This window comes from Vulpes vulpes, chromosome 12 (genome assembly GCF_048418805.1).
Source record: "Vulpes vulpes isolate BD-2025 chromosome 12, VulVul3, whole genome shotgun sequence".
NCBI classification, from domain to species: domain Eukaryota; kingdom Metazoa; phylum Chordata; class Mammalia; order Carnivora; family Canidae; genus Vulpes; species Vulpes vulpes.
Window position 1 is genome coordinate 90,680,549 of NC_132791.1, and position 27,435 is coordinate 90,707,983.

The window sequence follows — 27,435 nt, forward strand, 5'->3', positions numbered from 1 at the left end:
TTCCCTCCTACCTTCCAGGACCGTGGGCGGCGCGCGGGCCAGGTGCGGCGATGCTGGCGGAAGCGGGGCGCAAGGCGGACTGCGCGTGCTCCTACGGGATGGAGCTCACCTGGGACGTCAACGATCCGCAGATGCCTCAGGTGCGTGGACCCGGGGCGCGCGCACCTGGCTGCGTCCCTGCGGAAGAGGCCTGGTGGCGCCGGGTTCCTGCAGGGACCGAGGGGAGACCCCCCCACCGCAACATGCTTGCGAGCCCTCGACTGTTAGAGGGACGCGGCAAAGGGCAGCGTTGGGGGTGGTGATGTGTGTCCCCCAGGTCTCTGCCGTGGCCCCTGGGAACTGCCGATTGGGCCTCACCTGGCCACAGCGGGACGCCTGTCCCTCACTTTTCTTTATCCACGGTAGAAAGCAGGTGATCCTCGCATCCACATCTATGCGGAGGGTGCAGCAAATGTAGATACCACTGCTTCTCCAGACCTGTCAGGTGCGACTATAAATCGCGGTGGCCTGACTCTTAAACAATTAGCATGACTTGGGTGATTTATGCAGATGCCCGTGGCTGCCTGGACGGTCCTGCTAACCAGACCACAGGCGACAAGGGAGCCTCTGGAATCGGGATTTTGGACTGAACTTCTGAGCTTACCTCTCTAATGACAAGGCGATCCCCTCCTTTTAGGGTGATTTTGTTTTCTTTTGTTTGGTTTTAATGGAACAGAGTAGTTTAGAGCGGAGTCCAGGGAAGGAGCTGGACAGTTCCACGCTTGGTCATACCGGTTTGAGGCAAAAACTGAGAAGTGACTTTGAAGTCCCGGGTGTAGGTAGGAGGAGAGAGGAGTGGCTTCCCAAGTATTTGCAAAGGTGGACTTCCAGCAGTGTTGTGGCACAAGGATGACACATGGCATTTATTCAACTTCTACAATGTGCCATACAGATATTCAGGCAGGTAGCCTCTCAGAGGTCAGCGCTGTTTGGGACGTACATATGTGCAGGAATTTGTCTTGTTTTAAAGTCTGCTAATTTACAGTCAGCCTGTACCGTTTGTGTGAAAGCAGGGACATAGCACAGCGAGGATGCCACATTCGCTCTGACTTCCGTCCAGAAAATCTTCATGGGAAAATAATCCGATCTTGCCTTTTAAAAAAGAGCCACTTCCAAATAATGGAACGATGGCTCCTCTTTCATGCATTTTCCAGACTTCCTGTGCGAATGTAAATTATTTGTCCTTTATGAGACTGATTCTTAAACAGGGGATGTGTGTAATATCTCAAAAGGGCAGGTGCATTGGGAAATAGGAGTGGAGAAACAGGATGCTAGCCTTGCTCCCACTGATGGAAGGAGAAAGAACCAAACTAGCTGAATGACCTTGAGATAGTTCCTGAATTTGCCTTAGTTTCAGGCTAAGTCATCAAGTGGTGGAACTAGATAACAATCTTAAACTATCAGCCAGATTTTCTGTCATGTTCAGTATGTGCATACTTGTCTGCAAGTGCGCATGTGCTGACACATTAGGACAAAAGAAGCCCAATCCCAGAGTCCTCCTTTTTTGTTTGGACTTAAAAATATGGCTTCTGTGGCTTCATTTTCAGTGTCACTGCTTTAGTGGCTGGTATGGGATGTGGGGGGTGATTCTCTACCTTTACAGGGGGATGCTAGTGGAATACTCTCTTCTGGAAAATTGTCTATTTTATGAAGATCTTTAGATTGAAATGTTCACTTTAAAAACAAAGATATTGGCATTAGTATAAACTTAAATAGTAGATCATTATATATTTCATTTGTGACTTACCTTAAGCCGATATATTAATTTATGGCAATTACAATATTTCTGAGAAAAGGTAAATGAGGCCTGGTAGTAATAACAATGATTTCAGACAATATCCCCATGGTTTTGAAAACTAAATTATCCATTTTCCTATTATTGTTAGAATGTATAATACTAGCGATGTATCCAAATCTGAATTGTCAGGCTGAGCATAGTTTTGCTTTGTAAATGTTAGATCTAATTTCCTTGGGATGGTGGGAGGGAGATGAGGTGCAAATGGCTTATTACTGTGCTAATACTCTTCTGAGCCTTCATCACACCAATAAAGCCAGTGGAACCTGGCTACACCACACTAGAAGGTTGTCTCTCTTAACTCCCGCTTCCTCATCTATGAAATGTGAGGATGGATGCCCATGATGGAAGGTGGTGGGGAGGGTCATAGATACTCCACGATGAGGCTTTGCAGGCCATACTGTCTCTGTGCCAAATACCCAGTTCTGCCATAGACAGAAAATAGCCATAGCCAATATGTAGACAAGTATGCATGGCCATGTCCCAACTGTATTTATGGATCTTGAAATTTGAGTTTTATATAATTTCCATGAGTCACGAAATCTAATTCTTTGGATTTTTCCCCAACCATTAAAAAATATAAAAGTCATTCTTGGCTTGTGGATCTTACTAAAACAAGTGACAGGCTGGATTTGGCTCAGGATTCCGAGCATGCTGACCCCTCCTGTAGCGAGTACCCGCTAAATATTCAGTGCTTAGTAAAGGGCAACTTTTTATTAAACTCCTATATGAGAAAGACATTGCAGATAGATAACGCTTATCATGGGCAAAGACCACCCATGATGGACATTGAAGGAGTGCTCAATGTTTTAGATACAACTTACTATTTCAGCCATGTGGCTCTTTGTTGAGGAGAGTGATATAATTCATGTTGCTCCAGGGAGGGGTCCAGAGCTCGGCAGTTTCCACTCCATGCTTGGGTTAACCTTGATGGCTATGTTCTTCATCACAGCGTCCCTATAAACTTGGAGAGCTAAGTTGGGAGGAGCAAGGGAAGCTGTTCTTGTCTCTCTAATGTTGCTCTCTGGGTATCACTGCTGATGTAACTGGTAGGTTTGGGGTAGAGGCAAGAACTTCAGGAGAAAAAAGTGCTGGATCAACGTGGAGCCATATTTATAGACTGAATTGCATTTCAGTGATGGAGCATTCCAATCACTTTGCCTTGGCACTTTGATGCTTAATTTGAAAATGTTTTCATTTTTAACATTTAAGCCTAAAAAACAAAACAAAACAACAACAACAAAAAGAAACGTTTAAGCCTCCCCAGAAGTGGTATACCATGGTGGTAAGGAAGATGGGCTCTGGAGTCAAACTGCTAGGGCTCAAACCTTAGAGCCAGGTCTCCTAGCTGTGTGTCCTTGGGCAAGTCAATTAACCTCTCTGACCTCCCTATACTATAGGATTAAATATGGATTATAGTAGTACCTATTGTCTGTGTGAGTTTGGAAGTCTAGATCAACTGGTACATGTACATTTGGAAGCTTAGAGCTTTATAAACATCAATGAGTAGCCAGTGGTCAGAATGGCAGGCACAGACAAAATGTGATTGGCATAGTTTGTGGGTTTTATGACACTTCTGGAATTAAAAAGAACCAATTTTTATTCTAACATGCTTGGGAAAAATTAAAAGCGTGATGTGTCAGGTTTGGGTCTGGTCAACTCGTCCATCCTTCCTTTCTTATGCTCCCTTCCAGGAGCTGGCCCACTTTGACCACTTCTGCGAGTGGCCGGACGGCTATGTGCGCTTCATCTACCGCAGCGACGAGAAGAAGGCCCAGCGCCATCTGAGTGGCTGGGCCATGCGCAACACCAACAACCACAATGGCCACATCCTCAAGAAGTCGTGCCTGGGCGTGGTGGTGTGTGCCCGGGCCTGCACCCTGCCCGATGGCTCCCGCCTGCAGCTGCGACCTGCCATCTGCGACAAGGCGCGCCTGAAGCAGCAGAGTGAGGGCCCAAGGCCAGGATGGGGTGGGATGACCTTGTAGACTCGAGAGTTCCCTTTTGCCAAGGAATTTCCCTTGCTTCCTTCAAAAGCACCTGGGGTCTGAGTTGTTAGTAATATTGCTCTCCGTCTGGCTTTGCAGAGAAAGCATGCCCCAACTGTCATTCCACTTTGGAGTTGATTCCCTGTCGCGGGCACAGTGGGTATCCTGTAACCAACTTCTGGAGGCTTGATGGCAATGCAATATTTTTTCAAGTAGGTGGGGGCACATGACAATGTGTGGTGGGTATGTTCATCAGGCCACAGGGACCAGACCACCTGCCCTGGACCTTAGAAACTCTGGACTAACCCAAATAGAGCTTCGTGGTCAGAAACCTGGGCTGGGGGACGCCTGGGTGGCTCAGTGGTTGAGTGTCTGCCTTTGGCTCAGGACGTGATCCCAGGGATCAGGATGGAGTCCCACATCGGGCTCCTGCAGAGAGCCTGCTTCTCCCTCTGCCTCTCTCTGTCTCTCATGAATAAATAATCTTAAAAAAAAAAAAAAAAGAAAAGAAAAAGAAACTTGGACTGGGGCTCCCAGGGCCTTACTGGGTTCCTAGGAATTAGGTCAGCTTCTGCATGTTCAGTAAGGGTGAGAAATAGTAAACCAAATTAGAGTTACAGCTGAGTTAATACGGGAAAGGGTTGTTAGGTAATCTTTTAAGAACTCTATTCTCAATGTTGTTTTATTTGGTCATTTTTCCCTGTCATGTTGAAAAAACAAAAAACACCTTGAGATCTTGGGAAAGACAATCAATTTTTAACAGACGTCACCAGCTTCCTTCAGCAAAATAAACATATGATTTATTTCCTTATTAATGCAGGCCAAAGGAGTTCACGACCACCCAAGACCAGAGAGCAAATCAGAGACGGAAGCTAGAAGAAGCGCCATCAAGAGACAAATGGCCTCTTTTTACCAACCCCAGAAAAAGAGAATTCGAGAACCAGAGGTAATGGGGAGCTGACATGACACTGTGGTCTGTGTTCATTTCCATTACAAAATACACTGCTAATTATGTAAAATATGAATGCTACAAATTAATTAGGTTTTATTTTATGGGAAAATTATATCTCCAACAAAATGTCATTGAATCCACATTTTGGATAGGGTTTCTAATTTCTTCTTCTTCTTAAAAAAAGGCAAACTGGGGATCCCTGGGTGGCGCAGCGGTTTGGCGCTTGCCTTTGGCCCAGGGCGTGATCCTGGAGGTCCGGGATCAAATCCCACGTCGGGCTCCCGGTGCATGGAGCCTGCTTCTCCCTCTGCCTGTGTCTCTGCCTCTCTCTCTCTCACTGTGTTCCTATCATAAATAAATAAAAATTAAAAAAAAAAAAAGAACATGAAACCCTTTAAAAAAAAAAAAAAAGGCAAACTGTCTCTACAGTCAATGATATAGTGAGGATGTGTGCTGACACCCTGACATAAGGGCCAGGTATCCAGTTTTACTAAAAAGAGAAATACGTGCATACCAACAGTCAGTTAATAGCACATCCTTGAGAGCATCCTTTTATTATTTACACAGAGCAAATAAGACTTCCAGTTGGGGCAACTTGATCCAGTTTGGCTTTAGTCTGGGGACGGGAGAAGCTCGTGTTTGAGCACTTTCTAAGAGTTACACACATGAAATGGTCACAAAAGCCTTACGAAGAGGTGGCTGTTATTTACATTTTTTAAATTAGGAATCTGAGGTTCAGAAAGGTTAAGTAACTAGTTTGATTAATGAGGGACAGAGTCAGGATTTGAACAGAGTCAGGTCTATGTCAGGCAGGAGCCTGTGTCTCCGTTATTATAAATAGAAATCCATTATTACGATCAGGCACCACAGAGCCATCTGCCACTCAGCCCCAGCCTGCCTGGCTACCGTGGACTCTCTTCATTCGGCAGCATAGTGTTGGTGCCTGAGCACGCTCAAGTGATGCAGCCCTTGGACCACGTGCCCAAAGCATGTACCTGAGCGGTGCAGTGCTCACAACACACAACTGGCCAACTGGAAGGAAGTTTGTTTTCACTTGGTTGGTTGGCCACTGTTCCAGGTGAGGGTGACCATGTAATTTACATTTCTGTTGACCAAAAAAAAAATTTATATCATTTTTTTAGGCCGGAGAGAATCAAGACAACAGTGGACATTTCAGCAACATACCTCCCTTGGAAAATCCAGAAGAGTTTGATATAATTACTGACACTGGCTTCCCTATTTCAGGGCAGCCTTGCTTTTCCTTCCCAAACTCCGATGCTTACAAAGCTACCTGTGACCTAGCCACCTTTCAGGGAGACGTAATGCCACCCTTTCAGAAATATCCAAACCCAAGAATTTTTTTGCCTAGGCCACCTTGCAGCTATGAATTGGCAGCTCCTCGTTACACAAATTCAAGCCCACATCCCACCCTTTATAAGAATTCTAGCAATGTCCCTAATGACACAGACTGGGTTCATCTGAATGCACTACAATACGTCAATTCATACGGCAGCTTTGAGAGAAGCTTTGATTTCACCAGTAAACAACATGGCTGGAAACCAGCTCTTGGAAAACCTGGAACTGGGGAGAGGACTGACCATGGACAGTTCCAGGCCGTGGCCACTCACCCTTATTATAACACAGAGCTCCCCTGCAGGTACCTCGCAGCTGCCCCAGCAGGTGCTCCAGCACTGCAGACAGTGATCACCACCACCACCAAGGTGTCCTACCAGGCCTACCAGCCCCCGGCTCTGAAATACTGTGACAATGTACAGGAAGTGAAGAGCCTTTCAGGGTGTAACTATGCTTCTGAAAACATCCCCATGTCCATCTACCCGGAAGTCTTGGACTTCCCAACCACAATAGCCAGGGCAGCCTCGCCAGCAGGGTCATTGCCTTTGAAAATTCCAGGTGATTGCAGAACCATCAGACCCACTTTGGCCTTTCCTCAAGAGTCCGCTCCCCCTAGGACAGATGGAGCAGAGACTTGGGATGTGTGTCCAACTAGGTTGGGGTCTGCAATCAATTATTCAGATGGGGTCAGTCCATTCTTTAGCTACGACAGTGAGGACTATTGAACAGCAATCCTGGCCACAGCATAAGATTGGTGTCCATGTGTGCAGTGAAATGTGGGATAGGAGCTATCTCTTGTTTGAGTTGGGAGATTGATCTAGCAGACATAAATAATAATAATACTGATCAGTTGAGAAAATTATGGGTTGGAAATGTTTAGATAGTATAGGGAAAGTTGTGCACAGCACTATAAAACCTACCATGCTACAGGGTGCCTGGGTGGCTCAATCACGTAAGCCTCCAGCTTGATTTTGGTTCAGGTTGTGATCTCAGGGTCAAGATCAAGCCCTGTGTCAGGCTCCACTCTCGGGGCAGAGTCTGCTTGAGATTCTGTCTCTCCCTCTTCCTCTGCCTCTCCTGCACCCCAGACTCATTCACTGGCTTTTAAATAAATAAATAAATAAATAAATAAATAAATAAATAAATAAATAAATAAATAATCTTCAGAATAAAAAAGAAACCTACCACACTACATAGATTTAGGTCTGAAATGTGACTCCCCCAAATGAACAAATAAGCAGATTAATAATCTAAATTCACTGGAGTAGAAGCCATGAATCCTGGTTCTCATTCTAAGCCCTTTCCCATTTGACCATAGGTAATTTCATAAATCCTTATCTGGCACTTAGGGGTTGTCAAAATAGCTTCCAGAAGAAATCTTGACAATCTTATCTCCTGAGTTGTTTCTTAAAATGTTTATTTAGCATTTACACTCTATTAAAAGAGCTTCAGGAAATATATTTAATCATTTTATCTCCAAGTATATATCTACAACTTTTTAAAAATCTACAATATTGCAATGATAACGTGCAATTGTTTTTAAGAGAATTTTGTTTGCCAGTATCAGCTGAATAGCTTTTCTTAACATCGATGAATGTTTTCATAACAGAAAGAGCCTAACTATGATGTATATTTAATGGATTATTATTGTGCTAAAAATTGTTTTTTTCTGATTAAGTTTCGGAATTAGAATTGAGATGTTTTATTCAAATGCAGCTTTACTGTTCTTTTGTTACTCCTTATAAATGTCATTGATAATATTTGATGGAATGTAATAAAGAAGTTTTAAGGTAATGTTGATGCTGGAGTTATTTCAAAATGAAAATAGGAAAAAATATTGTTCATATTATCACCTGGGAAACAGTTTCTACAATATACAAAAACATATTGGTTCATTTAACAGTTTTATAATTTATTTCTTTTTATCCTTTTGTATCTTTTGACTCCCCTTACCCATTTTACTCACTCCCCCTCCTCCACCTCTGGCAACCACCAATCTGTTCTCTGTATCTATGAACTCTATTTTTTGTTATTTTAGATTCCACATGTAAGTGAAATCACATGGTATTTGTCTTTCCCTGTCTGACTTCTCACTTTGTATAATGCCCCCAAGGTCTATCCATGTTGTCACAATAGAAGACTTCCTTCCTTTTCGTGGTTGAATAATATTCCAATATATCTATATGCCATATTTTCTTTATTCACTCATCCATAGGTAGACAACTATTAGGTTGTTTCTGTGTCTTTGCTATTGTCAATGATGCTACTATTTACGTGAGGGTGCATATAGCTTTTCAATTTTGTATTTTCATTTTCTTAGTATAGATATACCTAGCAGAGGAATTGCTGGATCACATGGTAGTTCTGTTTTTAATTTTTTGAGGAAATTTCTCACTGTGATTTAGACTTGTATTGCCCTGACGATGGGTGATGCTGAGCATCTTTTCATATACCTATAGATCATTTGTGCATCTTCTTTAAAAATGTCTATTCAGATCATCTGCCCATTTTTTAATTGTATTGCTTTTTGCTATTGACTTGTATGAGTTTTTTTTATGTGCCTTGGATATTAACCCCTTATTAGATATATGATTTGTAAACATTCTCTCCCATTCAGTAAATTACCTTTTCCTTATGTTAATAATTTCCTTCTCTGTCCAAAAACCTTTTAGTTTGATGTCATTTGACTCACTTTTTTCTGCTTTTGGTATCAAATCCAAACAATCACCAAGACCAATATTAAGGAGTTTATTGTTTGTTTTCTTCTAGGAATTTTATGGTTTCAGGTCTTATATTTAAATTCTTAATCCACTTTAATTTTTAAGTATGGTGTAAGACAGTGGCCCAGTTTCATTCTTTTGCATGTAGCTATCCAAGTGCCATTTATTGAAGAGACTGTCCTTTCCTCGTTGTATATTTTTGGCTCTCCTCTGTTATAATTGCCCATATATCTATGGATTATTTCTAGGCTCTCTGTTCTGTTCCATTGATTTATGTGTCTGCTTTTTATGCCAATACCATACTGTTTGTTTACTACAGCTTTGGAATACAGTTTGAAGTCAGAGAGTACAATGCGTTCAGCTTTGTTCTTCTTTTTCAAGATTGCTTTGGCTTTTGGAGTCTTTTTGTGATTCCACACAAATTTTAGAGTTGTTTTTTCTATTTCTGTGGAAAACACCAGTGGAATGTTGGTGGGAATTTTGCATTGAATTTGTAAATTGCTTTGAGTAATGTGGATATTTTAACAATATAAATTCTTCTGATCCATGAGTTTGGGATATCCATTTATTTGTATCTTATTTAATTTCTTTCATTAATGTGTTATAGTTTTCAGTGTGCAGGTCAGGTCTTTCACTTTCTCAGTTAAACTTATTTCTAGATGGGGCATCTGGGCGGCTCAGTGATTGAGCATCTGCTTTCGTTCAGGTTGTGATCCCGGGGTCCTGGGATCAAGTCCCGCATCAGGCTCCCCACAGGCTCCCCTCTGCCTGGTCTCTGCCCCTCTGCATCTCTCATGAATAAATAAATAAAATCCTTAAAAAATTATTTCTAGGTATTTGTGGGGTTTTTAAAAAAGAATTCTTTGCTATACTAGTAACCGAAAACATTCAAAACATTCAGAGTGCATGGATGCGCGCACACAATTTTTGTACAGTTCCCAATACTTACTAAAATCATTCCGTTTTCAAATTAGTACAAAGTACATAAATTTTTTTTGAGAATGGAGTATTCTATTCACATAGAATACTCAATTTGCATAACAATGGCAGTAAGTCAGATAGATTCCACTTTAAATTACTGAGTGTTATATATTTTTTACCTGACTCATAAAACCCTAATACCCTGATGTAATAAATACATAGAGTCCTGGCCTTGATATTAAATGAATATGAGTACACTCCTGTGATTCCCTAGCCAACTCTTTCTCCAAGGAAAGGATGCCTAGCACACTCAGACTACTTCTGTTGACTGAACACACAGCTTATAATAATGTCTAACATTTATATGGCACTTGCAGGGGCCAGACACAGTTCTAAGCTCTGAACATATGCTAATGCTTTTAATCCTCACAGCAGTTCTCTGAGCTACCAGAGATCTGCAGTGACTGACATGTAAATAGCAGCTGGAACTTGAATTCAGAGCACCTCCTACACTCTTAACCACCACATGATGTTAGCTTTGACTATAGCTATTTATCAGTGAAATTCCATTTGTACTTAGCACATGTGTACTTGGCACCAAGCAGGGAGCTTGACTACTTCTAAGTATTTATGCCCAACACAAGACCTGAGGCATCCACATAAGACAAGTAGAAAGGGGCAGGGCAGGGAAGGGAGTGAACACACTCAGGGTGGAGGCCCTGAAGCAAACATTTCCTAAAGTGTGGTTCAAGGATACCCTGGTTACAGGGTGATTCTAAATAGTCTGCAGATATTTTATGTGAATAGTTGCAGATGTATTTTAATGTGTAAAGGAAAAGATATAAGTAACACATCAAGCCTATGATTTTAAAATATTTTTGCCTAGACAAAGCAAGATAGTATGGGGGTGTGGGTTGGTTTGTTTGAAGGCAAGGCAACTTATGATGAAATATTATGCAACCAACAGTACAGATGTTGCAAAGAAATGCTGAACAATGATTAAAATGGTTCAAAATGGGTGAGAACTACGAATTAGTGAGACACATTTCTCTGGAACAAGGGGACAGTGGGTGGCTCAGGTAGAAAGGGTAAAAGGCGATGACAATGAGATTGTATAAAGCTGGGGCCAATGGAGAAAAACAAACATATATGAGATTTTTAGCATCTGGAAGTTTAATCACAGGGCTGAAGGGTCTAGACAGTGGGTAATACTCAGGAGCCAAGATGTGGGAGTTTATCCCAGGAGAGGTGGGTGAAGAAATATACCTCAAGGGTCTGCCAGGGCCCCCCAGCCATGCTATCTTCCAAGGAGCCAGGTTATGGAGCAGGGTGGCTGTGTAGCACAGATCAGTTCTTGTGAACAGGGCCAACTGAGGAAGGCATGGGAGGGTTTACACTCTGGATCATATCTAATGCTCAGAAAAACTGATTGGTTAAGGGAGCAACAAGTTTTGTGGAAAATGCATGGAAGTAGGAAACTTACAAAGGCCTAGTTGTCATCCTGTTATTAACATGAAATATTAATTATGAAGAAGGCTACTTATTAATAACTCTTTGCTTACTAATTTATTATTAGCTTTCAACTATGGGGAGTGTAAGTTAGAGCATCCAAGGTTTCTGACATACTTTGCTCTGCTCATCTGATGAACTGGGAAGGGCCCAGGCCTGCAGGTAGACCCACGACAATGGTGGCTGCTGAGGGCAGAGGGAAATAAAGCAAAGGAGGTCAGGCTGGACTGGTAGCTGACATTTTGGTCAAGGCAGATGACCACAAGTGACTTCACCTGTGCCAAGGGACACTAAACAGAAACACAAGTTATGCACTTGTTAGTCATTCTTTCCTCCTCATGAATTGTGCAGAGTCGGCAAGTGGACTCACCTGGAAGAGTGTTGAATCTAACCTCCGACAGTTTCAATGGAATATTTGTCAGAAAAGCTAATGGGCTTTTAATTAATGAAAAGTCTTACAAATAATTAAATTAAAAGTCTTATAAAACACTATTAGCTAATCTGTGAGACGTTGCACTAAGAACATCATGGCAAATAGAACTCCCAGCTGACCAACATATTTGAAAAACAGTCTCTCACTGCGTCCACCCCCCTTCTTTGCTCCACAACTTTCCTATGTGATTTCCAACTGTGGCTACACATTAGAACCTCCTGGGCAGCATTAACAGTCCTAGCATACAGGATGCACCTCAGACCAATTAAATCAGAATCTATGGGGTTAAGACCCAGCCAGCATAAGTTAAAGCTTCCCAGATGATTCCAAAGTGCAACCAGTGTCTACAATTTGCCAGAATAGTCCTGAAAACCTCTTTCATGTCAAGTAGTTCTAGAAAGCCGAAAGCAATATGGTCTTGTGGAGACTTGAAAGAAAGACAGTATTCCCAGTGTAATTAATCTTTATTATTTCTGACTTTTCCCTGAATGCTATTGTTGTGTTCATCTAATGAAAAAGGGAAGAAGGTGGTAGGGAGCCAAGTCATCCACTCGTTGCTATTTAAAATACAAATTAAAAATTGGATTTTGGAAACAATAAAATGAGATATGATACCCTGCCCATAAGTCAAAGCATGAGCTCATTCATTCATTCAACAAATATTTATCAAGTTCCACTATGCATCAATAATGTGCTCGTATTAGATATATGCAGGGAGTTACATCGAGGCCTCTGCCCTCTTAGAGCTCATAGGCTCATGGGCTATACAGACATTAAGGAGACAAGCATACAATGTGAAGGAGGAAACAGTCTCTATGCTGGAAGAATGGAGAATAAAGAAATGGAAGTGAACCCATTGGGATAAGTGGTTAGGGGAGAGCTCCTTACAGTTCTGAGTTAAGAGCCAAAAGGTAAGAAAAGGCTGCCCAGGTCAACAGCTGGGGAGGAGACTGCAGATGAGAAATAGCAAGTGCAAAGGCCCTCGGGTAGCAGAGCACACACGATCCCAGAAAGTCTAGTGCAATGGGACAAGAAGAAACACAGTATAAGATGGGTTGGGAGGGAAAGCAGGGTCCAGATTCTTGAAGTCCAAAACAAGGAATTGACATTTTATTCTAAAAGTAATGGCAAAACATGCAAGAATCATTAGCAGGAAAGTGACATGATCTAACTCATGTTTTGAGAGAATTATGTTGAAACTATGTATATAATGGGCTGAAAGGGGGTTCCCGAGGCAGATAGACTATTGCAAGTCACCCACTCATGACATAATGACAGTTTAGATTAGGTGGTAGTGGTGGAGATGAAAGGACGTGGACAGATCCAAAATGCAAGTTGGAGGTAGAATCAATGGAAGTTACTTACAGTTTGGATGTGAGATAGTAAGGAAAAGGAAAAAGAAATCAAGAGCAGCTCTCATTTTCTAGGTTCAGCAAGCCAAGTGGCTGGTGGTACCACTCTCTGAATCATGGCAGCTGAGAAAAGAACAGTTAAGAATCAGTCATACCTGTGAGTCATCTGAATTATCAGATGAATATAACCCTCTGTGGGGAGATCTGAACTACAGATAAAACCGAGGAAATCATAAGTCTAAAGCTATTTTTTAATAGCTCACCTTGCAAGATAGCCTGGAGTTGTGTTGTCCAGTATGTTAGTAACTGGCTTTATGTGGCCACATTAGTTAATTAAATAAAATTAAAAATTCAGCTCTTGAGTCATACTAACCACATTTCCTCAGTAGCCACGTGTAGCTTGTGACTGCCGAACTGATAAATGCATATATAGAATACTTCCATCCTCACAGAAATTTCTATTGGACAGTGTTGGTTCAGAAGGAGGAACCTTCTATAGACCGTAAGAAATTCCCCCACTTGTAGTTAGAGTAGGAGAGTCTGGCAGAGGAAAGAGAATGAATGGTCAGATAGGTAGAAGAGCAGGAGAGCGGAGGGGGTCACAGAAGTCAAGGATGAGGGCAGAAAAGTGTCCATTAGATCTGACAACATGGAAATCACCACTGACCATGACAAAAGCCGTTTTTGGGGTGTGATGGGGCTCTATGGGGTGGATTGCAATGGGCTGTGAGCCAATGAGATGAAAGGAGCCAGACACAACATGTCTATTCCATGCATCATACGGAGTTGATTTCACAGTGTAAATAAAAGCCAATGTATTTTATTAAAAGCTATATTGAGAGGTGCCTGGGTGGCTCAGTTAAGCATCCGACTCGTAGTTTCTGTTCATGTCATGATCTCAGGGTTGTGAGATCAGGCCCCATGTTGGGTTTCCTGCTCAGTGCAGAGTCTGCTCATCCCTCTACTCTCTCTTCTCCTCTCTCTCTCTCTCTTTCTCTCAAGTAAATAAAAAATTTTTAAAAATTTTAAAAAGGAAAAATTTAAAAATGCTATATTGATAGCTTGAAATTTCTTCCAGAAAAATTTGCCTTGCTGATAGTGTTGCCAAAGTTAACAAATAATATAAAAGATTTCCTGTCACATTCAAAATAAATAACAAGTATATATATAAATATATCTGTATATATTTTAAAGATTTTGTTTATTTATTCATGAGACACACACACACACACACACACACACACACACACACACACAGAGGCAGAGACAGAGGCAAAGGGAGAAGCAAGCTCCATGCAGGGAGCCCGATGTGGGACTCAATCCTGGGACGGGGATCAGGCCCTGAGCCGAAGGCAAATGCTCAACCGCTGAGCCACCCAGGTGCCCCACAAGTATATTTTGAGCAAAAGTATATCCCAAATATTGCATGGACCTACGGGGAATATTCATTGTTTATCTAAAATTCAAATTTAACTGGGTATCCTTTATCTGGTACTCCTACTTAGTGGGGATATTATTATTTCATTCTTGTTCAAAATATGGTAAATGAGATTTGATGAACTAGGGTATTAAAAATGTCTTTACAGGAGCACCTGAGTGGCTCAGTTGGTTATGATTCTGGGGTCCTAGGATAGAGCCCCTCGTCGAGCTCCCTGCTCAGTGGGGGGCCTGCTTCTCCCTCTCCCTCTGCCTGCTGCTCCTCCTGCTGTACTCTCAAGTTCTCTCTCAAATAAATAAATAAATAAAATATTAAAAAAAAATAAAAGTGTCTTTACATAAAATGATTTGGTTGTTAAACTTCTATAAGGAAAAAAATTATTTTCACTGTGTAGTCTACTCAGTGGAAGAGAAAATATTTTTATCATTTTTTAAAGCATAAATATCACAGATAAATTTAGCAAACACTTCAAAAACCAAAAAATCACCCTATAACATTTCTATTTACAAACCACACAGAACAGACAACCAGGGTGCCCACCACTAACCTCTTCCGCTGGCAGTCACCCTATTTATTCATATTTCCATGCCACTTGGTTAAAGCAAAAGAAATATTCTTCTTATCCTACAACAGTAATGGATTTTCCATTAATCAGCCCATTAGAGTTGGATCTTCGGATCCTCTCTCAGACAGCTGAGCTACCCATATAACGCTGTGTTTTACGGTGTGTCTGAAACATCTTTTGAAACATGAGGCATTCTGGGGCTGCGGGAGTAGGGAGAAGAGGTTGAAGCAGCCCCTCTCTGACTGTAGCCACCTGTGACCCTCCTGACTGATGTACCAGAAGGACACCACTGAGTAAAAATGCCACCTGGCTGTCTACGGAGACCTCTGCATGAGGAAAAATAAACATTCTCTTTTATAATGCTTCTTAAGGGTGAGGTTTAAAAACCCCAATCGAAAAAGCCTTCTGTCCCCAGATGGCCCATTCAATAGGCTATATTACTGATCCAGGTTTCCACAAGCCACCTGAATTCCTTTTCTTAACCACGCTAAGCACTATGCTTTTAAAGATCATTTCTGGCTATTGCCAAGAGGTAGCAATAAAACCCCTTAAGTCAAGGACACCCAGAATTACGACACCAGGAAGGGATGTACAAAAGTCATCTATGGAAGTCTCTGTCTTCAGGCTTAAGTGCTAGCTCCAAACAAAGATCCATTCATTTCTGCTTTGGGTGTTACTGTCCATGTTGCAAGAATATCACAATTCATCATGGAATTCTAACAGGGTCTTTTAAGATAAAGATACATACAACCTTACATTTTGATTTTATGATTTAAAAAAAAATCAAGTTCATCTTAGAGAACATATCTGCAAAAATGATTGAAAAAAATTGTGACATATTCAATGAAATATATTCATTCACCAGCCATATACTAAGTGCTCAGTATAGGAATTATACAAAAAAGCACAAAATGTGGTCTCTGCTGTCAAGAGATTTCTAGTAAGCAAGAGAAGACATGCTAAAGAACATGCTATGTAGCAGTGAAGGCTACATGATCACATGCATTATAATATTTTGGAAATTTAAAAATATAATGATGTTTCTAAGAATTCTCCCTTGCTAATTTTAGAATGGACATCCACTGAACACCCACCCCTGAATGAAGCTGAGACACTTGAGAACTTGTGTTGCAAAAAGCAGAAGAGAATGGAGAACACTAAAGGCTGCCCGTGGTCAGTCTGCAGGTAGAGGAAAGCTTCTCAACTATGCTGTTAGATTTGGCTAAGGAGATCTTAGCCTGCTGCCTGTGTGCCAGAGTCTTACACAGCTACAGTAAACAGCCCCCCTCTACTTCCAGGTGGACAAGATGAGCCTGGGGCATTTTGTGGTGGTAGAAGGTAAGTGCTAAACAAAGAAAAACAAAACTCTACAACAATGGGATCATGTCAAAAGGTCACAAAAATCAACTGAAAGAAGTCCCAATGGCCAAAGCCAGAATCATTTTTAAAATAGTCTTGTATTATACAAAATATTTTTAAAAATCCATGAATCCATCCTGATATAAATATACGATTGAATAAACAAATTAACAAATGGGGGAGAAGAGACAAATGTTCAGAATAATTCCAAATAATTTATGTAGATATGTATGTGCTATTTTCTCAATAATTTTGTAACTCAAGCTGTTATAAAAAAAAAAAAAACAAGGTCTAGAGCACTCAAAATATTTCTTAAGTGATTATTCAATGCCGGCATTATGCTCAATACTTTTCACATACAACCCAATTTTATCCTTTGTCAAAGGATAGGACCACCACTCAACGCCTGCAACAAAAAGCTGAAATTATTACTGAACAAGAGAGAGCTGTGCTTATGAACCACACAGTCTCTGAGCAAAGCAGAGTTGTATAGGGTTTGGGAAGATGTCAAGTTCAGGGACTGAGAATGTTCAGAAGCACAGGTCTTAGGGTTGGGTTGATATTTAACTCTGGAGACAGAGTATTTCAGGTAAGACAGTTGCTGGTTGGCTGACCTTCAGAAGGATGGTCATTGCTGTGAGGCTGTTGCTAATTGGCTGTTTTTAAGAAGTGTGATCTTTACCGATTGGTTTACTGGTAACTGTAACAAGTAGTCATTGACCAGTTGGGATTACCTGTTGCTAAAGCCAAAGGACGACTGGTTCTTTCCTTAAAGGGGAGTATCTTTTTTATTCTCACAACACAAAATACCATGATGCATTCCATTACTTTCCTCATCCAGAGATTTGAGAAACTGAGACTGAAAGAAGTTGAGTAACTGAAGTCACAGAATTGTAAGATGGCAGCTTAAAAGCAGCTCTCTTAAAAGCAGCAAAAGCAGCAATGTCCACAATAGACAAACTCTGGAAGGAGCCTCGGTGTCCATCGAAAGATGAATGGATAAAGAAGATGTGGTTTATGTATACAATGGAATATTCCTCAGCCATTAGAAACAACAAATACCCACCATTTGCTTCAACGTGGATGGAACTGGAGGGTATTATGCTGAGTGAAGTAAGTCAATCAGAGAAGTTAGACTCCTAACTCTGGGAAATGAACTAGGGGTGGTGGAAGGGGAGGAGGGCGGGGGGTGGGGGTGAATGGGTGACGGGCACTGAGGGGGCACTTGACGGGATGAGCACTGGGTGTTATTCTGTATGTTGGTAAATTGAACACCAATAAAAAATAAATTTATTATAAAAAAAAGCAGCTCTCTCTATTGCCAAGTTTCTGTTCTTAAGCACTAATCATATGCTAATCCTGGAGCTAGGATAAGGTGGAAACGATACTGCTCTACCTTGAGCTCATTATACCTTGAGTATGTATATTAGGTGAGGTGTTAGTCACCAGAACCATTTTCAGAAAATAGTGAGGAGAATGGGAAAATGAAAATAGTTTGTTGTTTGGTGTATTAGTTAGGGTTCTTTTTTTTTTTTAAGATTGTATTAATTCATTAATGAGAGACATAGGCAAAGGGAGAAGCAGGCTCCCTGAGGTTAGCCTGATGTGGGACTTGATCCCAAGACCCTGGGATTATGACCTGAGCAGAAGGCAGACACTCAAACACTAAGCCGCCCAGGTGCCCAGTCAGGGCTCTTTGGAGAAACAGAACCAATAGATAAGTTGCTAGAAATATATAAAAAAAGAGAGAAAATGAGAGAGAGAGAGAGAGAGAGAGAGAGAGAGCATGAGAGGAGAGATTTTTAGGGAATGTGGTGACATGATTGTAGGGCCTGGCACATCAGAAATCTGTCAAGCAGATCCACAGGCAAGAGCTGATGTTGTGGTCACCTTGAGCCAATAGAGCAACAGGCTAGAAACTCAAGTAAGGTTTCTGTGTTGCAGTTTTGAGGCCAACTTGCCTCTTTGGGCAACCTTAGTCTTTCTTCTTAAGGCCATCACCTGACTGGATGAGGCCCACCCACCTGAGAGGAGGAACGTGCTTTCCTTGAAGTCTACAATTTAATGTTAATCACATCTATAAGTACCTTTACAGAAACATCTAGATTAACGTTTGACAAAACAGCTGGGGATCACAGCCTGGCCAAATTACTCATAAAATTAACCATCACACTTGATAAAGTTGGCTATGAGGGACCAGGGATATTTAGCTAGAAAAAAAAGACTTAGATGGAACATGATAAAGTCTAGAAATATTTAGATGTAATCTCACGCAGAGATGGGATCAAAAGTACTGCAGTGTGGAGTTTAGGGGCATGGTCTTGACGCACAATTGCAAATAGTGAGGCTAAGAAAGGATGCTGCCACCAGGGTGCGCACAGCTGTTTCGTGGGGGCTGGTGTTTGGACCTAGCACTTCTGTGCACTGTGAGGATGCAGTAGGCAGTTCCTTCTGTGGGAAGACTGGAGGATCCTTCCCTTAGGGTACCTGGAATCTCTCCTTCTTGCTTGCAGACAGATGTTCTAAATTACTCAGAAGACTTGTATAGCAACGTAGGAAATATGTGCTTTACAATCTGAAATAAAAGTGAAGGGGGGACAGAAAATAGGATGTATTCTAGAAGTTTCCTCAGAAGCAACCCATAGAAGGCAAAAGAGGGCAAGACCGAAAAAAAAAAAACCCATCAGATTAAGCAAAAGTATTTTGTCATCATAGAGCCTTTTCCATGGGCCTTGGAATCCACGAAGCAAGCTAAACCCTCTGAAAAGGGGACTCAGCACATCCTTAGAAGGAAACAGGAGGTGAGACTCCAACATTTCAAATATCTATTTCTATCACACATCCCCTGTTTTGGATTCCTTCAGGATTAATTTGGTACAAAGGCTCAATTCAAACTTACAAACTGTCTATCCATAAAACACAGCTTAGAACATGCACACTTTGAAGTTTGGATTTATTTTGACAAAATTTGATAATAATGTAATAATTTATATAAGATCAGGCATCATAAAAACTAAAACATATTTTATATGGAGAAGAAAAGAGGACTAACAATATGCAAAGGTAATATAAAAGACTTTACTCATCAAAATGATAAGCTTACCATAGTAATCTATAATTCTTACTCTGTTACTAGCTGTCTGGTAGCTAATGACATGCTTCTACACTCTGCACTGCTGGTGGAAATACTGGAGATACATCTATGGTTGTCAGCCACGGCCAGGGGACCCTGGAGGTTCAGTTCTCTGGTGAGAAAGTTGCCTTGAGTTGGTGAAATGAGCCATTTGCTAAGTTTGAAGGGAGTAGTAAGTGGAGACACAATAACAAATGCTATCAGTGACCTGTATCACTTGTGCAAATGCCAGGAAGACCATTTCAAGGTGATTTCTCAGGTATTTATAATAGATTATAAATCAAAAATGGCTGCTGGCTGATAACATCATGCACTTCACCTTGAATTTCTAGAGTATTCTTTGGACTGTAGATATGGAAGTTCTCAAAAAACATAAATATGTTGACTTTAATCCAGCAAAGAATGGAAAAATCTAATTTGAACTCCAATAATTACCACCTCTTCTTTAATCTGTTCTCCAAGTGAAATTCTAAGGGATGAAATCAATTCTTCTTTTTTAAATATTTTATTTATTTATTCATCAGAGACACAGAGAAGAGAGGCAGAGAGACACAGGCAGAGGGAGAAGCAGGCTCCCTGCTGAGCAGGAAGCCCAACATGTGACTCGATCCCAGGACCCGAGATCATGACATGAGCCAAAGGCAGACACTCAACAACTGAGCCACCCAGGTGCCCAAAGTAAGAAATCAATTCTAAAACACAAAAACAGAGTAAGGGATGAAATCTCCATTTCTTTTTATTGGACATCTGTGATGGTAGGCTACCTGCTACACTGTAGGACTCAATAGACAGCAAGGATATCTCCCAAATAGGAATATTTTCTAAAAGTTCCATTCACAGCTTTTTTGGTCCCTAAATAATTCTGGCATCATAAGCTGTTAGAGTTTCCTCTCCACTCCCACTCAATCAGCTGTGGAATCACAGAACCTCATGCCAGGATATGCAGAAGCTCCCAGGAAGGGGTCTATATAAGTCCTAATTCTCCAGAGAAACAGAACCAAGAGGGTATACACCTATAGGTGTGTGGATGTACACATATATGTGTGGACATATGTATGCAGGTACTATACACACAAACACACACAGATTTATTATAAGGAATTGCCTTGTGCAACGTAGGGGCTGGCAAGTCTGAAACCTGTCGAGTAGGCTGGCAGGCTGGACCCTCAGCAGGATTTGATTCTACCTCAGTAGTCTTGAAGTAGAATTCCTTCTTCTGGGACGCCTGGGTGGCTTAGCAGCTGAGCGTCTGCCTTCAGCTCAGGTCATGATCCCGGAGTCCTGGGATGGAGCCCCACAAAGGGTTCCCCGCAGGGAGCCTGCTTCTGCCTCTGCCTGTGTCTCTGCCTCTTTCTGTGTGTCTCTCATGAATAAATAAATAAAACTCTTAAAAAAATTTCTTCTCAGAGAAACTTCTTGCTCTTAAGGTGTTCAACTTATTAGATGAATAACCCACTTTCGGAGGGTAATCTCTTTTCAGGTCAACTCATTACGGATGTTAATCACATCTACAAACTACCTTCACAGCACATCCAGGTTAGTGTTTGACTAAACAACTGGGCATCAGAGCTTAGCCTGGTGGACACATGCATTTGAACCATCAAAGGGTCATTGGCTGAGGGCTCTCCAACATCCCCCCTTGTTGTACCAACAGCCTGGAATGTCCTTCCCTGAGATACTTACATGGCTGGTTCTTTCAGTCATTTCCATTTCAGCTCGAGAGTCATCTTCACAGGGGCTTCCATGACCATCTACTCTTATCCAGCTCCCTTTCCACCTCCCTTCTTTCTATCACCATGCTCTGTTTCATTTTCTTCGTGGACATTTTATATTAATAGTGGAGTTTTTGTTTGTTTTTCCCTATTGTATTCTCTGTCCCACCAGAATGTATGGTCTATTACAGCAGGTCCCCGACTATCTCATTTACCATTTGCTCATGTCCAAAACAGTGCTGGCATAGAGCGGACATTGAGTCAATAGCCATACAACTGATCGATAGAGCCAATGAGACACATAACTCATTCTAATGTTAAATAATAGCTAACTTATAAGAAACTTATGAACGTATTGTGACTTATACTAAGCTGAAATCGCCTCTGCATGAAAAGCCATCCATTTGTCCTAGATATATCTTTTGGACCACCCAAAATAATTCTTGCCTCATTCTGTATCTTTTTTTTTTAAGATTTTATTTATTTATTCATGAGAGACAGAGAGAGAGAGAGAGAGAGAGAGAGAGAGAGAGGCAGAGACACAGGCAGAGGGAGACCTCATTCTATATCTTTAAGCATTTGGACACAGTATTTTTGGCTCCTATTAATCATTTCCTATCCAGGCTAAATGCCTTCAATACCTCCTACATTATGGTTTCCAGAGTCTACCCTAATTTGTTCTTAACCAGATTAAAGATCGCTCTCCTAAGGCAAGCCTGCCACAGTGGAACACATTATTCTGGGCATGTTGTAAGCAGAACAAGTAGCAAGACTGCCACTTCGGAGACCTGAACATTATAACTCTACTAGTTTGACCTAATGGATCACTACCATTTCTACGAGTCGTACCACACTTCTAAATACACAGAAACATGAATCTTTATAGTGGCTAGAAATTTAAGAAATCCCTGTCTGTACTGAACACAATACATTGTGGAATTTTAAAACATATGTATCTATCTCAAGAAGTTTATAATCCAAGAAAAAAAAAACTTTACTTATAAGCAGAATTTTCAGAGCAGGAAGAAAGTTTCAAGGACATCTAGTCTCACCCTCTCTGTTGATGGAAAAGGCAATGGGGCCCCAGAGTAGCCAGTGATGAAATGATAATGAGCAAGACAGAACAGAATGTAACTGAGTGATCAATCATGTAGTGCAGACAATAAGAGCAGTAGCAGAAAATCAGAGTGGCAAGAAAATCAGTGACACTTTGAGTTGCTGGTAAGAAGCTCAAAGAAGAAGGAAACCTGGGCCTTGGAGTGTGGAGAAAATTTGACAGATGGAGGACAGAGAGAGACTTTGGGAAAAGTGAGCCCCTGCGAGGTCATAAAACAGGACAGAGCATGGCATGTTCCTGAGACAAACTCACAAGAATAGATAGTATTTATATAAAATATCAATATGTTATAAAATTTATAATTAATTAAATTACAAAAATAGACTTTCTGAATCTAAAATTAAAGTTTTACAGAAAGCCTGCAGACTATCGAGCAGACACTCGATAATGTGAACTAAATTTTATGAAGAAGTGTAATATAAGCATCATGAAGTTGCTGTGAATAGTAATAACTAACCACACATCAAAAATGCTTATGTCACTGTGCTATTTATATGATTTTTTTTCTAATGCCCTAAGAGTACTAGAGGCTAGCGATAGTCCAGTGAACATGGTAGAAAAAAAATAACAGTGTTATTTAATCAGAAGAAACTGATTCACAGAAAAGAATTTGGGTTCTCTAAGTTTTCTTCTGACTTTATGCTCTACATTTGTCATAGCACAATCTAAAAAAGAGAGAGAGAGAGGAGACAAGGAAAGAAGGAGGGGGAAGGGAAGAAAGGGATGAAGGAAGGAACCACAGAAGGAAGGAGGGGAAGAAAGGATTAAAATCTTGTATTTTAGAGAGGGTGGTTGCACGACACTATGAGTGTATTAGATGCCACTGAATTATTCACTTTAAAATGGCTAATTTATATTATATAAATATCATCTCAATTATTTAAAAATATGTTACTAGTTCAGAGGAAGTATAATAATATGGAAATAGAGACATCTAAAACTCCTTCTTTTATTGGTTTACAAAAACAACATCTACATTTCCTCATTGGATTCAGATGATTCAGGAATATACTGGTCTCGAATTTGGGATGGAGTAGTGTAGTGCCATGGAAATACCTGTGAATCTAGATTTAAAAAAAAAAGCTATATATAATAATTGTCTTTAAAGTTAGCTATGTGCCTTAGACTAAGTCCTGTAATCACCTTGAATGTACTTTCTGCATCAGTAAAATGGAAATAGAATTGTAAGGATCAGCTGTGGCAATGCTATGCATATTCATTCAACAAATATGTTTGGAGCTCCTACTGTGTGCTCGACATTGCCTTGACACTGGACATAGAGCAGAGGACAACTAGCTCAAAGCTCTGCCCTTGATGAGTTTACATTCCAGTAATGGAGATTGGTGATACACAGCAGCTCAATAAGGAAATAGATAGTATGGCATATAGTGATAACTGCTAGGTAAGGAAACAGAGCAGATAGGGGATGCGCTAGTAGGAGGTATGCACATTTAGATGGAGAGGCCACTAAGAATGAGCCCTTTGGGTTAAAATCTGAAGAAAATGCAAAAGCTGGCCATGTAGATAAACGGGATAAGAGCATTCCAGCACAGAGAAGAGCCAGTGTTTGGCATGTTTGGAACAGCCAGTTTGCTGTACTTGGATAAGTAAGGGGAGACTAGTACAGGTAGGGTAGAGCCTTTAGATCTTAATAAGAACTATGACATAAGATTGGCATAGGAAAACATTGGAGGGTTTTGAGCACAAGGTCTTAATCTTGAGGAAGGGTAAGCGTAGAAACAGAGAGGAAGGTTATTACAATGATATGGGTGAGAGATGATGTTGGTATGGGCCAGAGTTACGGGCTGAAGGGGTGGTAAGACATGGTCAAGTTCAGGGCGAATCACAAAGGTAAAGCCTGTGGATTTTTTTTTAAGATTTTAAATTTTTTATTCATGTGTGTGTGTGTGTGTGAGAGAGAGAGAGAGAGAGAGAGGCAGAGACACAGGCGGAGGGAGAAGCAGGCTCCATGCAGGGAGCCCAACGTGGGACTCGATCCTGGGTCTCCAGGATCACGCCCTGGGCCAAAGGCAGGCGCTAAACCGCTAAGCCACCCGGGCTGCCCCAAGCCTGTGGATTTTGCTAATGTGAAGAGCAAAAGAGAGAAGATTCAAAAGATGATACACTAAATATTTAGTCTGACATTAGCTGAGATGGGGAAGGCTGATGGAGGAGCACTTTGGGGAAATGGTGGAAGGAGAGAGTATCAGGAGCTCAGTTTTGAACATGTTAAGTTCAAACTATTAGATTTCTATGTGAAGCATTGAATAGGCAGTTGGGCATATGAGCCTAGAGTTCAGTATGAAGACACAGGCTGGAGACACACATTTCAGAATCACTGGCAAATAATGATACTTGGAATCCACAGACTGTGAAATGCTCTTCCAATGTACAGCATTGCTACCTAGCCATTACTCATGAATATAACACATAGCAATCATTGCCCCCACTAACTCCTCTGTTGGCACCAAATATACTTTTGAAAAGATATATATTTTAGAGAACATATTTTTTTTCTTTCTGGAATATAGGGCATATGCAAGAGTTAAGTTTTTCTTGTTCTACTTCTCAACTACTTTATTGCTGATCTTAAATACTAAGAAGTGCAGAGGTTCATAATTACCTTTAGGCTTGCAAAGTATTATCAATTGCAAGTCCTGAGAAGGCCATGTAATGCCATCCTCTTCAAGAATGCTTATCTTCTTAGGATTGAACAGCTCAAATGTGAAATGTACAGTCTTAAAGAAGCATGAAGCTGCTAGATCAGCCAAGGTCTTGATAGTGATCATGTACTGAAGGATATACTGCCAGTCTTTGATAAGAAATATGCTGGTAGTTAAAAATATACAGACTTTTGAGCATTCTATCCCTTAAAAAGAATTGAAAGAAACCTCCACTAAGATTTAAGCACTTAAAAAACAATTATTTGAGGCTGAAACAAAAATGTAAAACACAAGGATGGGAGTATATGAGGGAATTCCAAGAATAACGATTCTATTAAATCACTGAAATCTTGATTTATGTGAGAATTGGAATACATATTTTGTGGGGCTCAGTGGATGAGCATCTGCCTTTGGCTCAGGTCATGGTTCCAGGGTCCTGGGATCGAGTCCCGCATCAGGCTCCCACAGGGAGCCTGCTTCTTCTCTGCCTATGTCTGCCTCTCTGTGTCTCTCTTGAATAAATAAAATGTTTTTTTAAGTACATATTTTGCCACATGTCAATTCATAAAAATATGAACAGAAATATTTGGGAGTCAGAAAATATAATATTGCTTTGAAATTTTTGAAGTATTGATACTTAAAAGTAAATTCTTGAATTTTTTTGTTCTGAAAATGGTGGAGTGACTTGTGTTGGACTCATTCTCTTTCAGGTAACAGTTCTAAACTCTGGGAAAATATAAAGTTTAATTACTTGAAGGTTCTGGAAAGTCACCAACTTTAGGTAAACATTGGAGGGCATTTGACCCTTGCGAGAAAGAAAGGAACCACACTGACTGCAGCTCTGCAGCAGAGCTCCTCTGCTGAGTGCATGCCCTAGCCCACACGAGGAGGAGCGGCTAGAACCAGAGCAGACATTGCAGTGTCTTTGGCTTGTCAGAGGATGGAGTGTGGGACAGGCAAAGCAGCTGGAAGGAGAGGGCGGAGTATTGGAAAATAAAAAGCCACAGAGACAATGTCTTAAGTCTGTGAATAAATTCACATTAAATTCTTGCCTGAACCCTGAATTGTGCTTGCCTAGATGAGATGCCAAGTAGACCAACGTAAAGCAACAGCTGGAAAGTTGCAAGACCAGAGCAATGAATCTGCTGCTGCCACTGCATGGGAGACCAAATTTGGAGTTTGCATCTCACCAAACTACAAGGGTCTGGTAAACACTGCAGGCTTCCTGCCAAAACCCTAGAAGGGCCACAAAGAGTAAAGGTTATATCCTAGTTCTAAAGAATTTACCCCAAAGGTTATATCCTAGTTCTAAAGAATTTACCCCAAAACTAACAGCAAAACTAAATTAAACTCATCTTTAAAAGCGTAATACCAAGCACGCACAACTTCAAGGTCAGCAAGGAAATGACTGCATAAAACAAAAATCAACAGTCCATTAAGCTTCCCAGAATGGGTGAAAACCATCCACAGACAGATTCAAAAAGCTTGGTGAATCTCAGAAAGGATAATAAGAAGAAAACCAGACTGTGAAACAGCTGGAAAATTAAAAATAAAGATCTTAAAAATCCTCAGACAAAAAATGAGGGGAAAAGATAAACATAATTTTTGGCATCTCCTCAGAAATAATAGAGGACAGAATAACATCATCAAAATTCTGCAAAAACAAAAACTGTGTCAATCCAGAATTCTATATCCTGTAGAAATGTTTAGAAAAAATAGAACCACAATAAAGATACATCCTACAGGCATCAAGAGGATAGTAAGGAAAAATATGAACAACTGAAAGCCAGGAAATCTGACGATTGGGATGAAATGAGAAAATTTCTTGAAAAACAAACTTACTAAAACTAATACAAAGAGAAATAAAATTTATGAACCCTTCTATGTTTATTTCAAAAGATGAACTTGTAATTAGAAACCTTCCCACAAAGAAAACCTCAGGCCTCAACAATTTCACTGTTGAAGGCTATCCAACATCTGAAGAAGAAATCAAATCAGTCTACTCCAATGCTTTCAAGAAATCAGAGGAGGGAATAGCCCCTAACTATGTTCATGAGTCTAGCACAGCCACAATATGATAATTTGACAAAACACTGCAAGAAGGAAATTGTAGACCAATATCCCTCATAAACACAACTGAAAAATCCTTCCCCAAATATTATTAAATTGAATCCAGAAATATGTAAAACATATTTATGTAAATATAAATATATGTTTAAAAATATATAAATATAATATGTAAATATTTATTATAATATATACTTTTATATTTATATAAATATATTTATATGTAAAAAGTGAGGTTTATCCCAGCTTAGTTTGATTTAACATTTTAAAAATTAATGTACACTAGGTATCTACCTGGGGAAAAAATGACCTGAACCCC

General features: G+C 40.6%; 1 protein-coding gene and 1 long non-coding RNA gene across 2 annotated transcripts in view; one reads left to right on the plus strand and one right to left on the minus strand.

Moving 5' to 3' along the window:
• On the plus strand, positions 1 to 6,852 carry GCM2 (glial cells missing transcription factor 2). Its single transcript, XM_025999245.2, has 5 exons — positions 1 to 140; positions 3,529 to 3,781; positions 3,922 to 4,034; positions 4,643 to 4,768; positions 5,917 to 6,852. The coding sequence occupies exons 1-5, from the start codon at positions 51 to 53 to the stop codon at positions 6,850 to 6,852; spliced, it is 1,518 nt and encodes a 505-aa protein (XP_025855030.1). The 5' UTR covers positions 1 to 50.
• Positions 4,601 to 27,435, minus strand: part of LOC112920464 (uncharacterized) — a 24,124-nt gene continuing 1,289 nt past the window's right edge. The window contains exons 2-4 of the long non-coding RNA XR_003235070.2: positions 7,048 to 7,228; positions 5,770 to 5,879; positions 4,601 to 5,119 (exon numbers count right to left, since the gene is read on the minus strand). This is a non-coding gene — a long non-coding RNA (uncharacterized lncRNA). The remainder of the gene's footprint in view (positions 5,120 to 5,769; positions 5,880 to 7,047; positions 7,229 to 27,435) is intronic.

What these genes read in the sequence shown, in the direction of transcription:
- GCM2 (XM_025999245.2), top strand. Translation starts at nt 51, where the DNA reads ATGCTGGCGGAAGCGGGGCGCAAGGCGGACTGCGCGTGCTCCTACGGG. An exon ending in GGCGCGCCTGAAGCAGCAGA is followed by an intron (nt 3,782 to 3,921) that starts GTGAGGGCCCAA and finishes CTGGCTTTGCAG; the next exon opens with AGAAAGCATGCCCCAACTGT. An exon ending in GCAATGCAATATTTTTTCAA is followed by an intron (nt 4,035 to 4,642) that starts GTAGGTGGGGGC and finishes TTATTAATGCAG; the next exon opens with GCCAAAGGAGTTCACGACCA.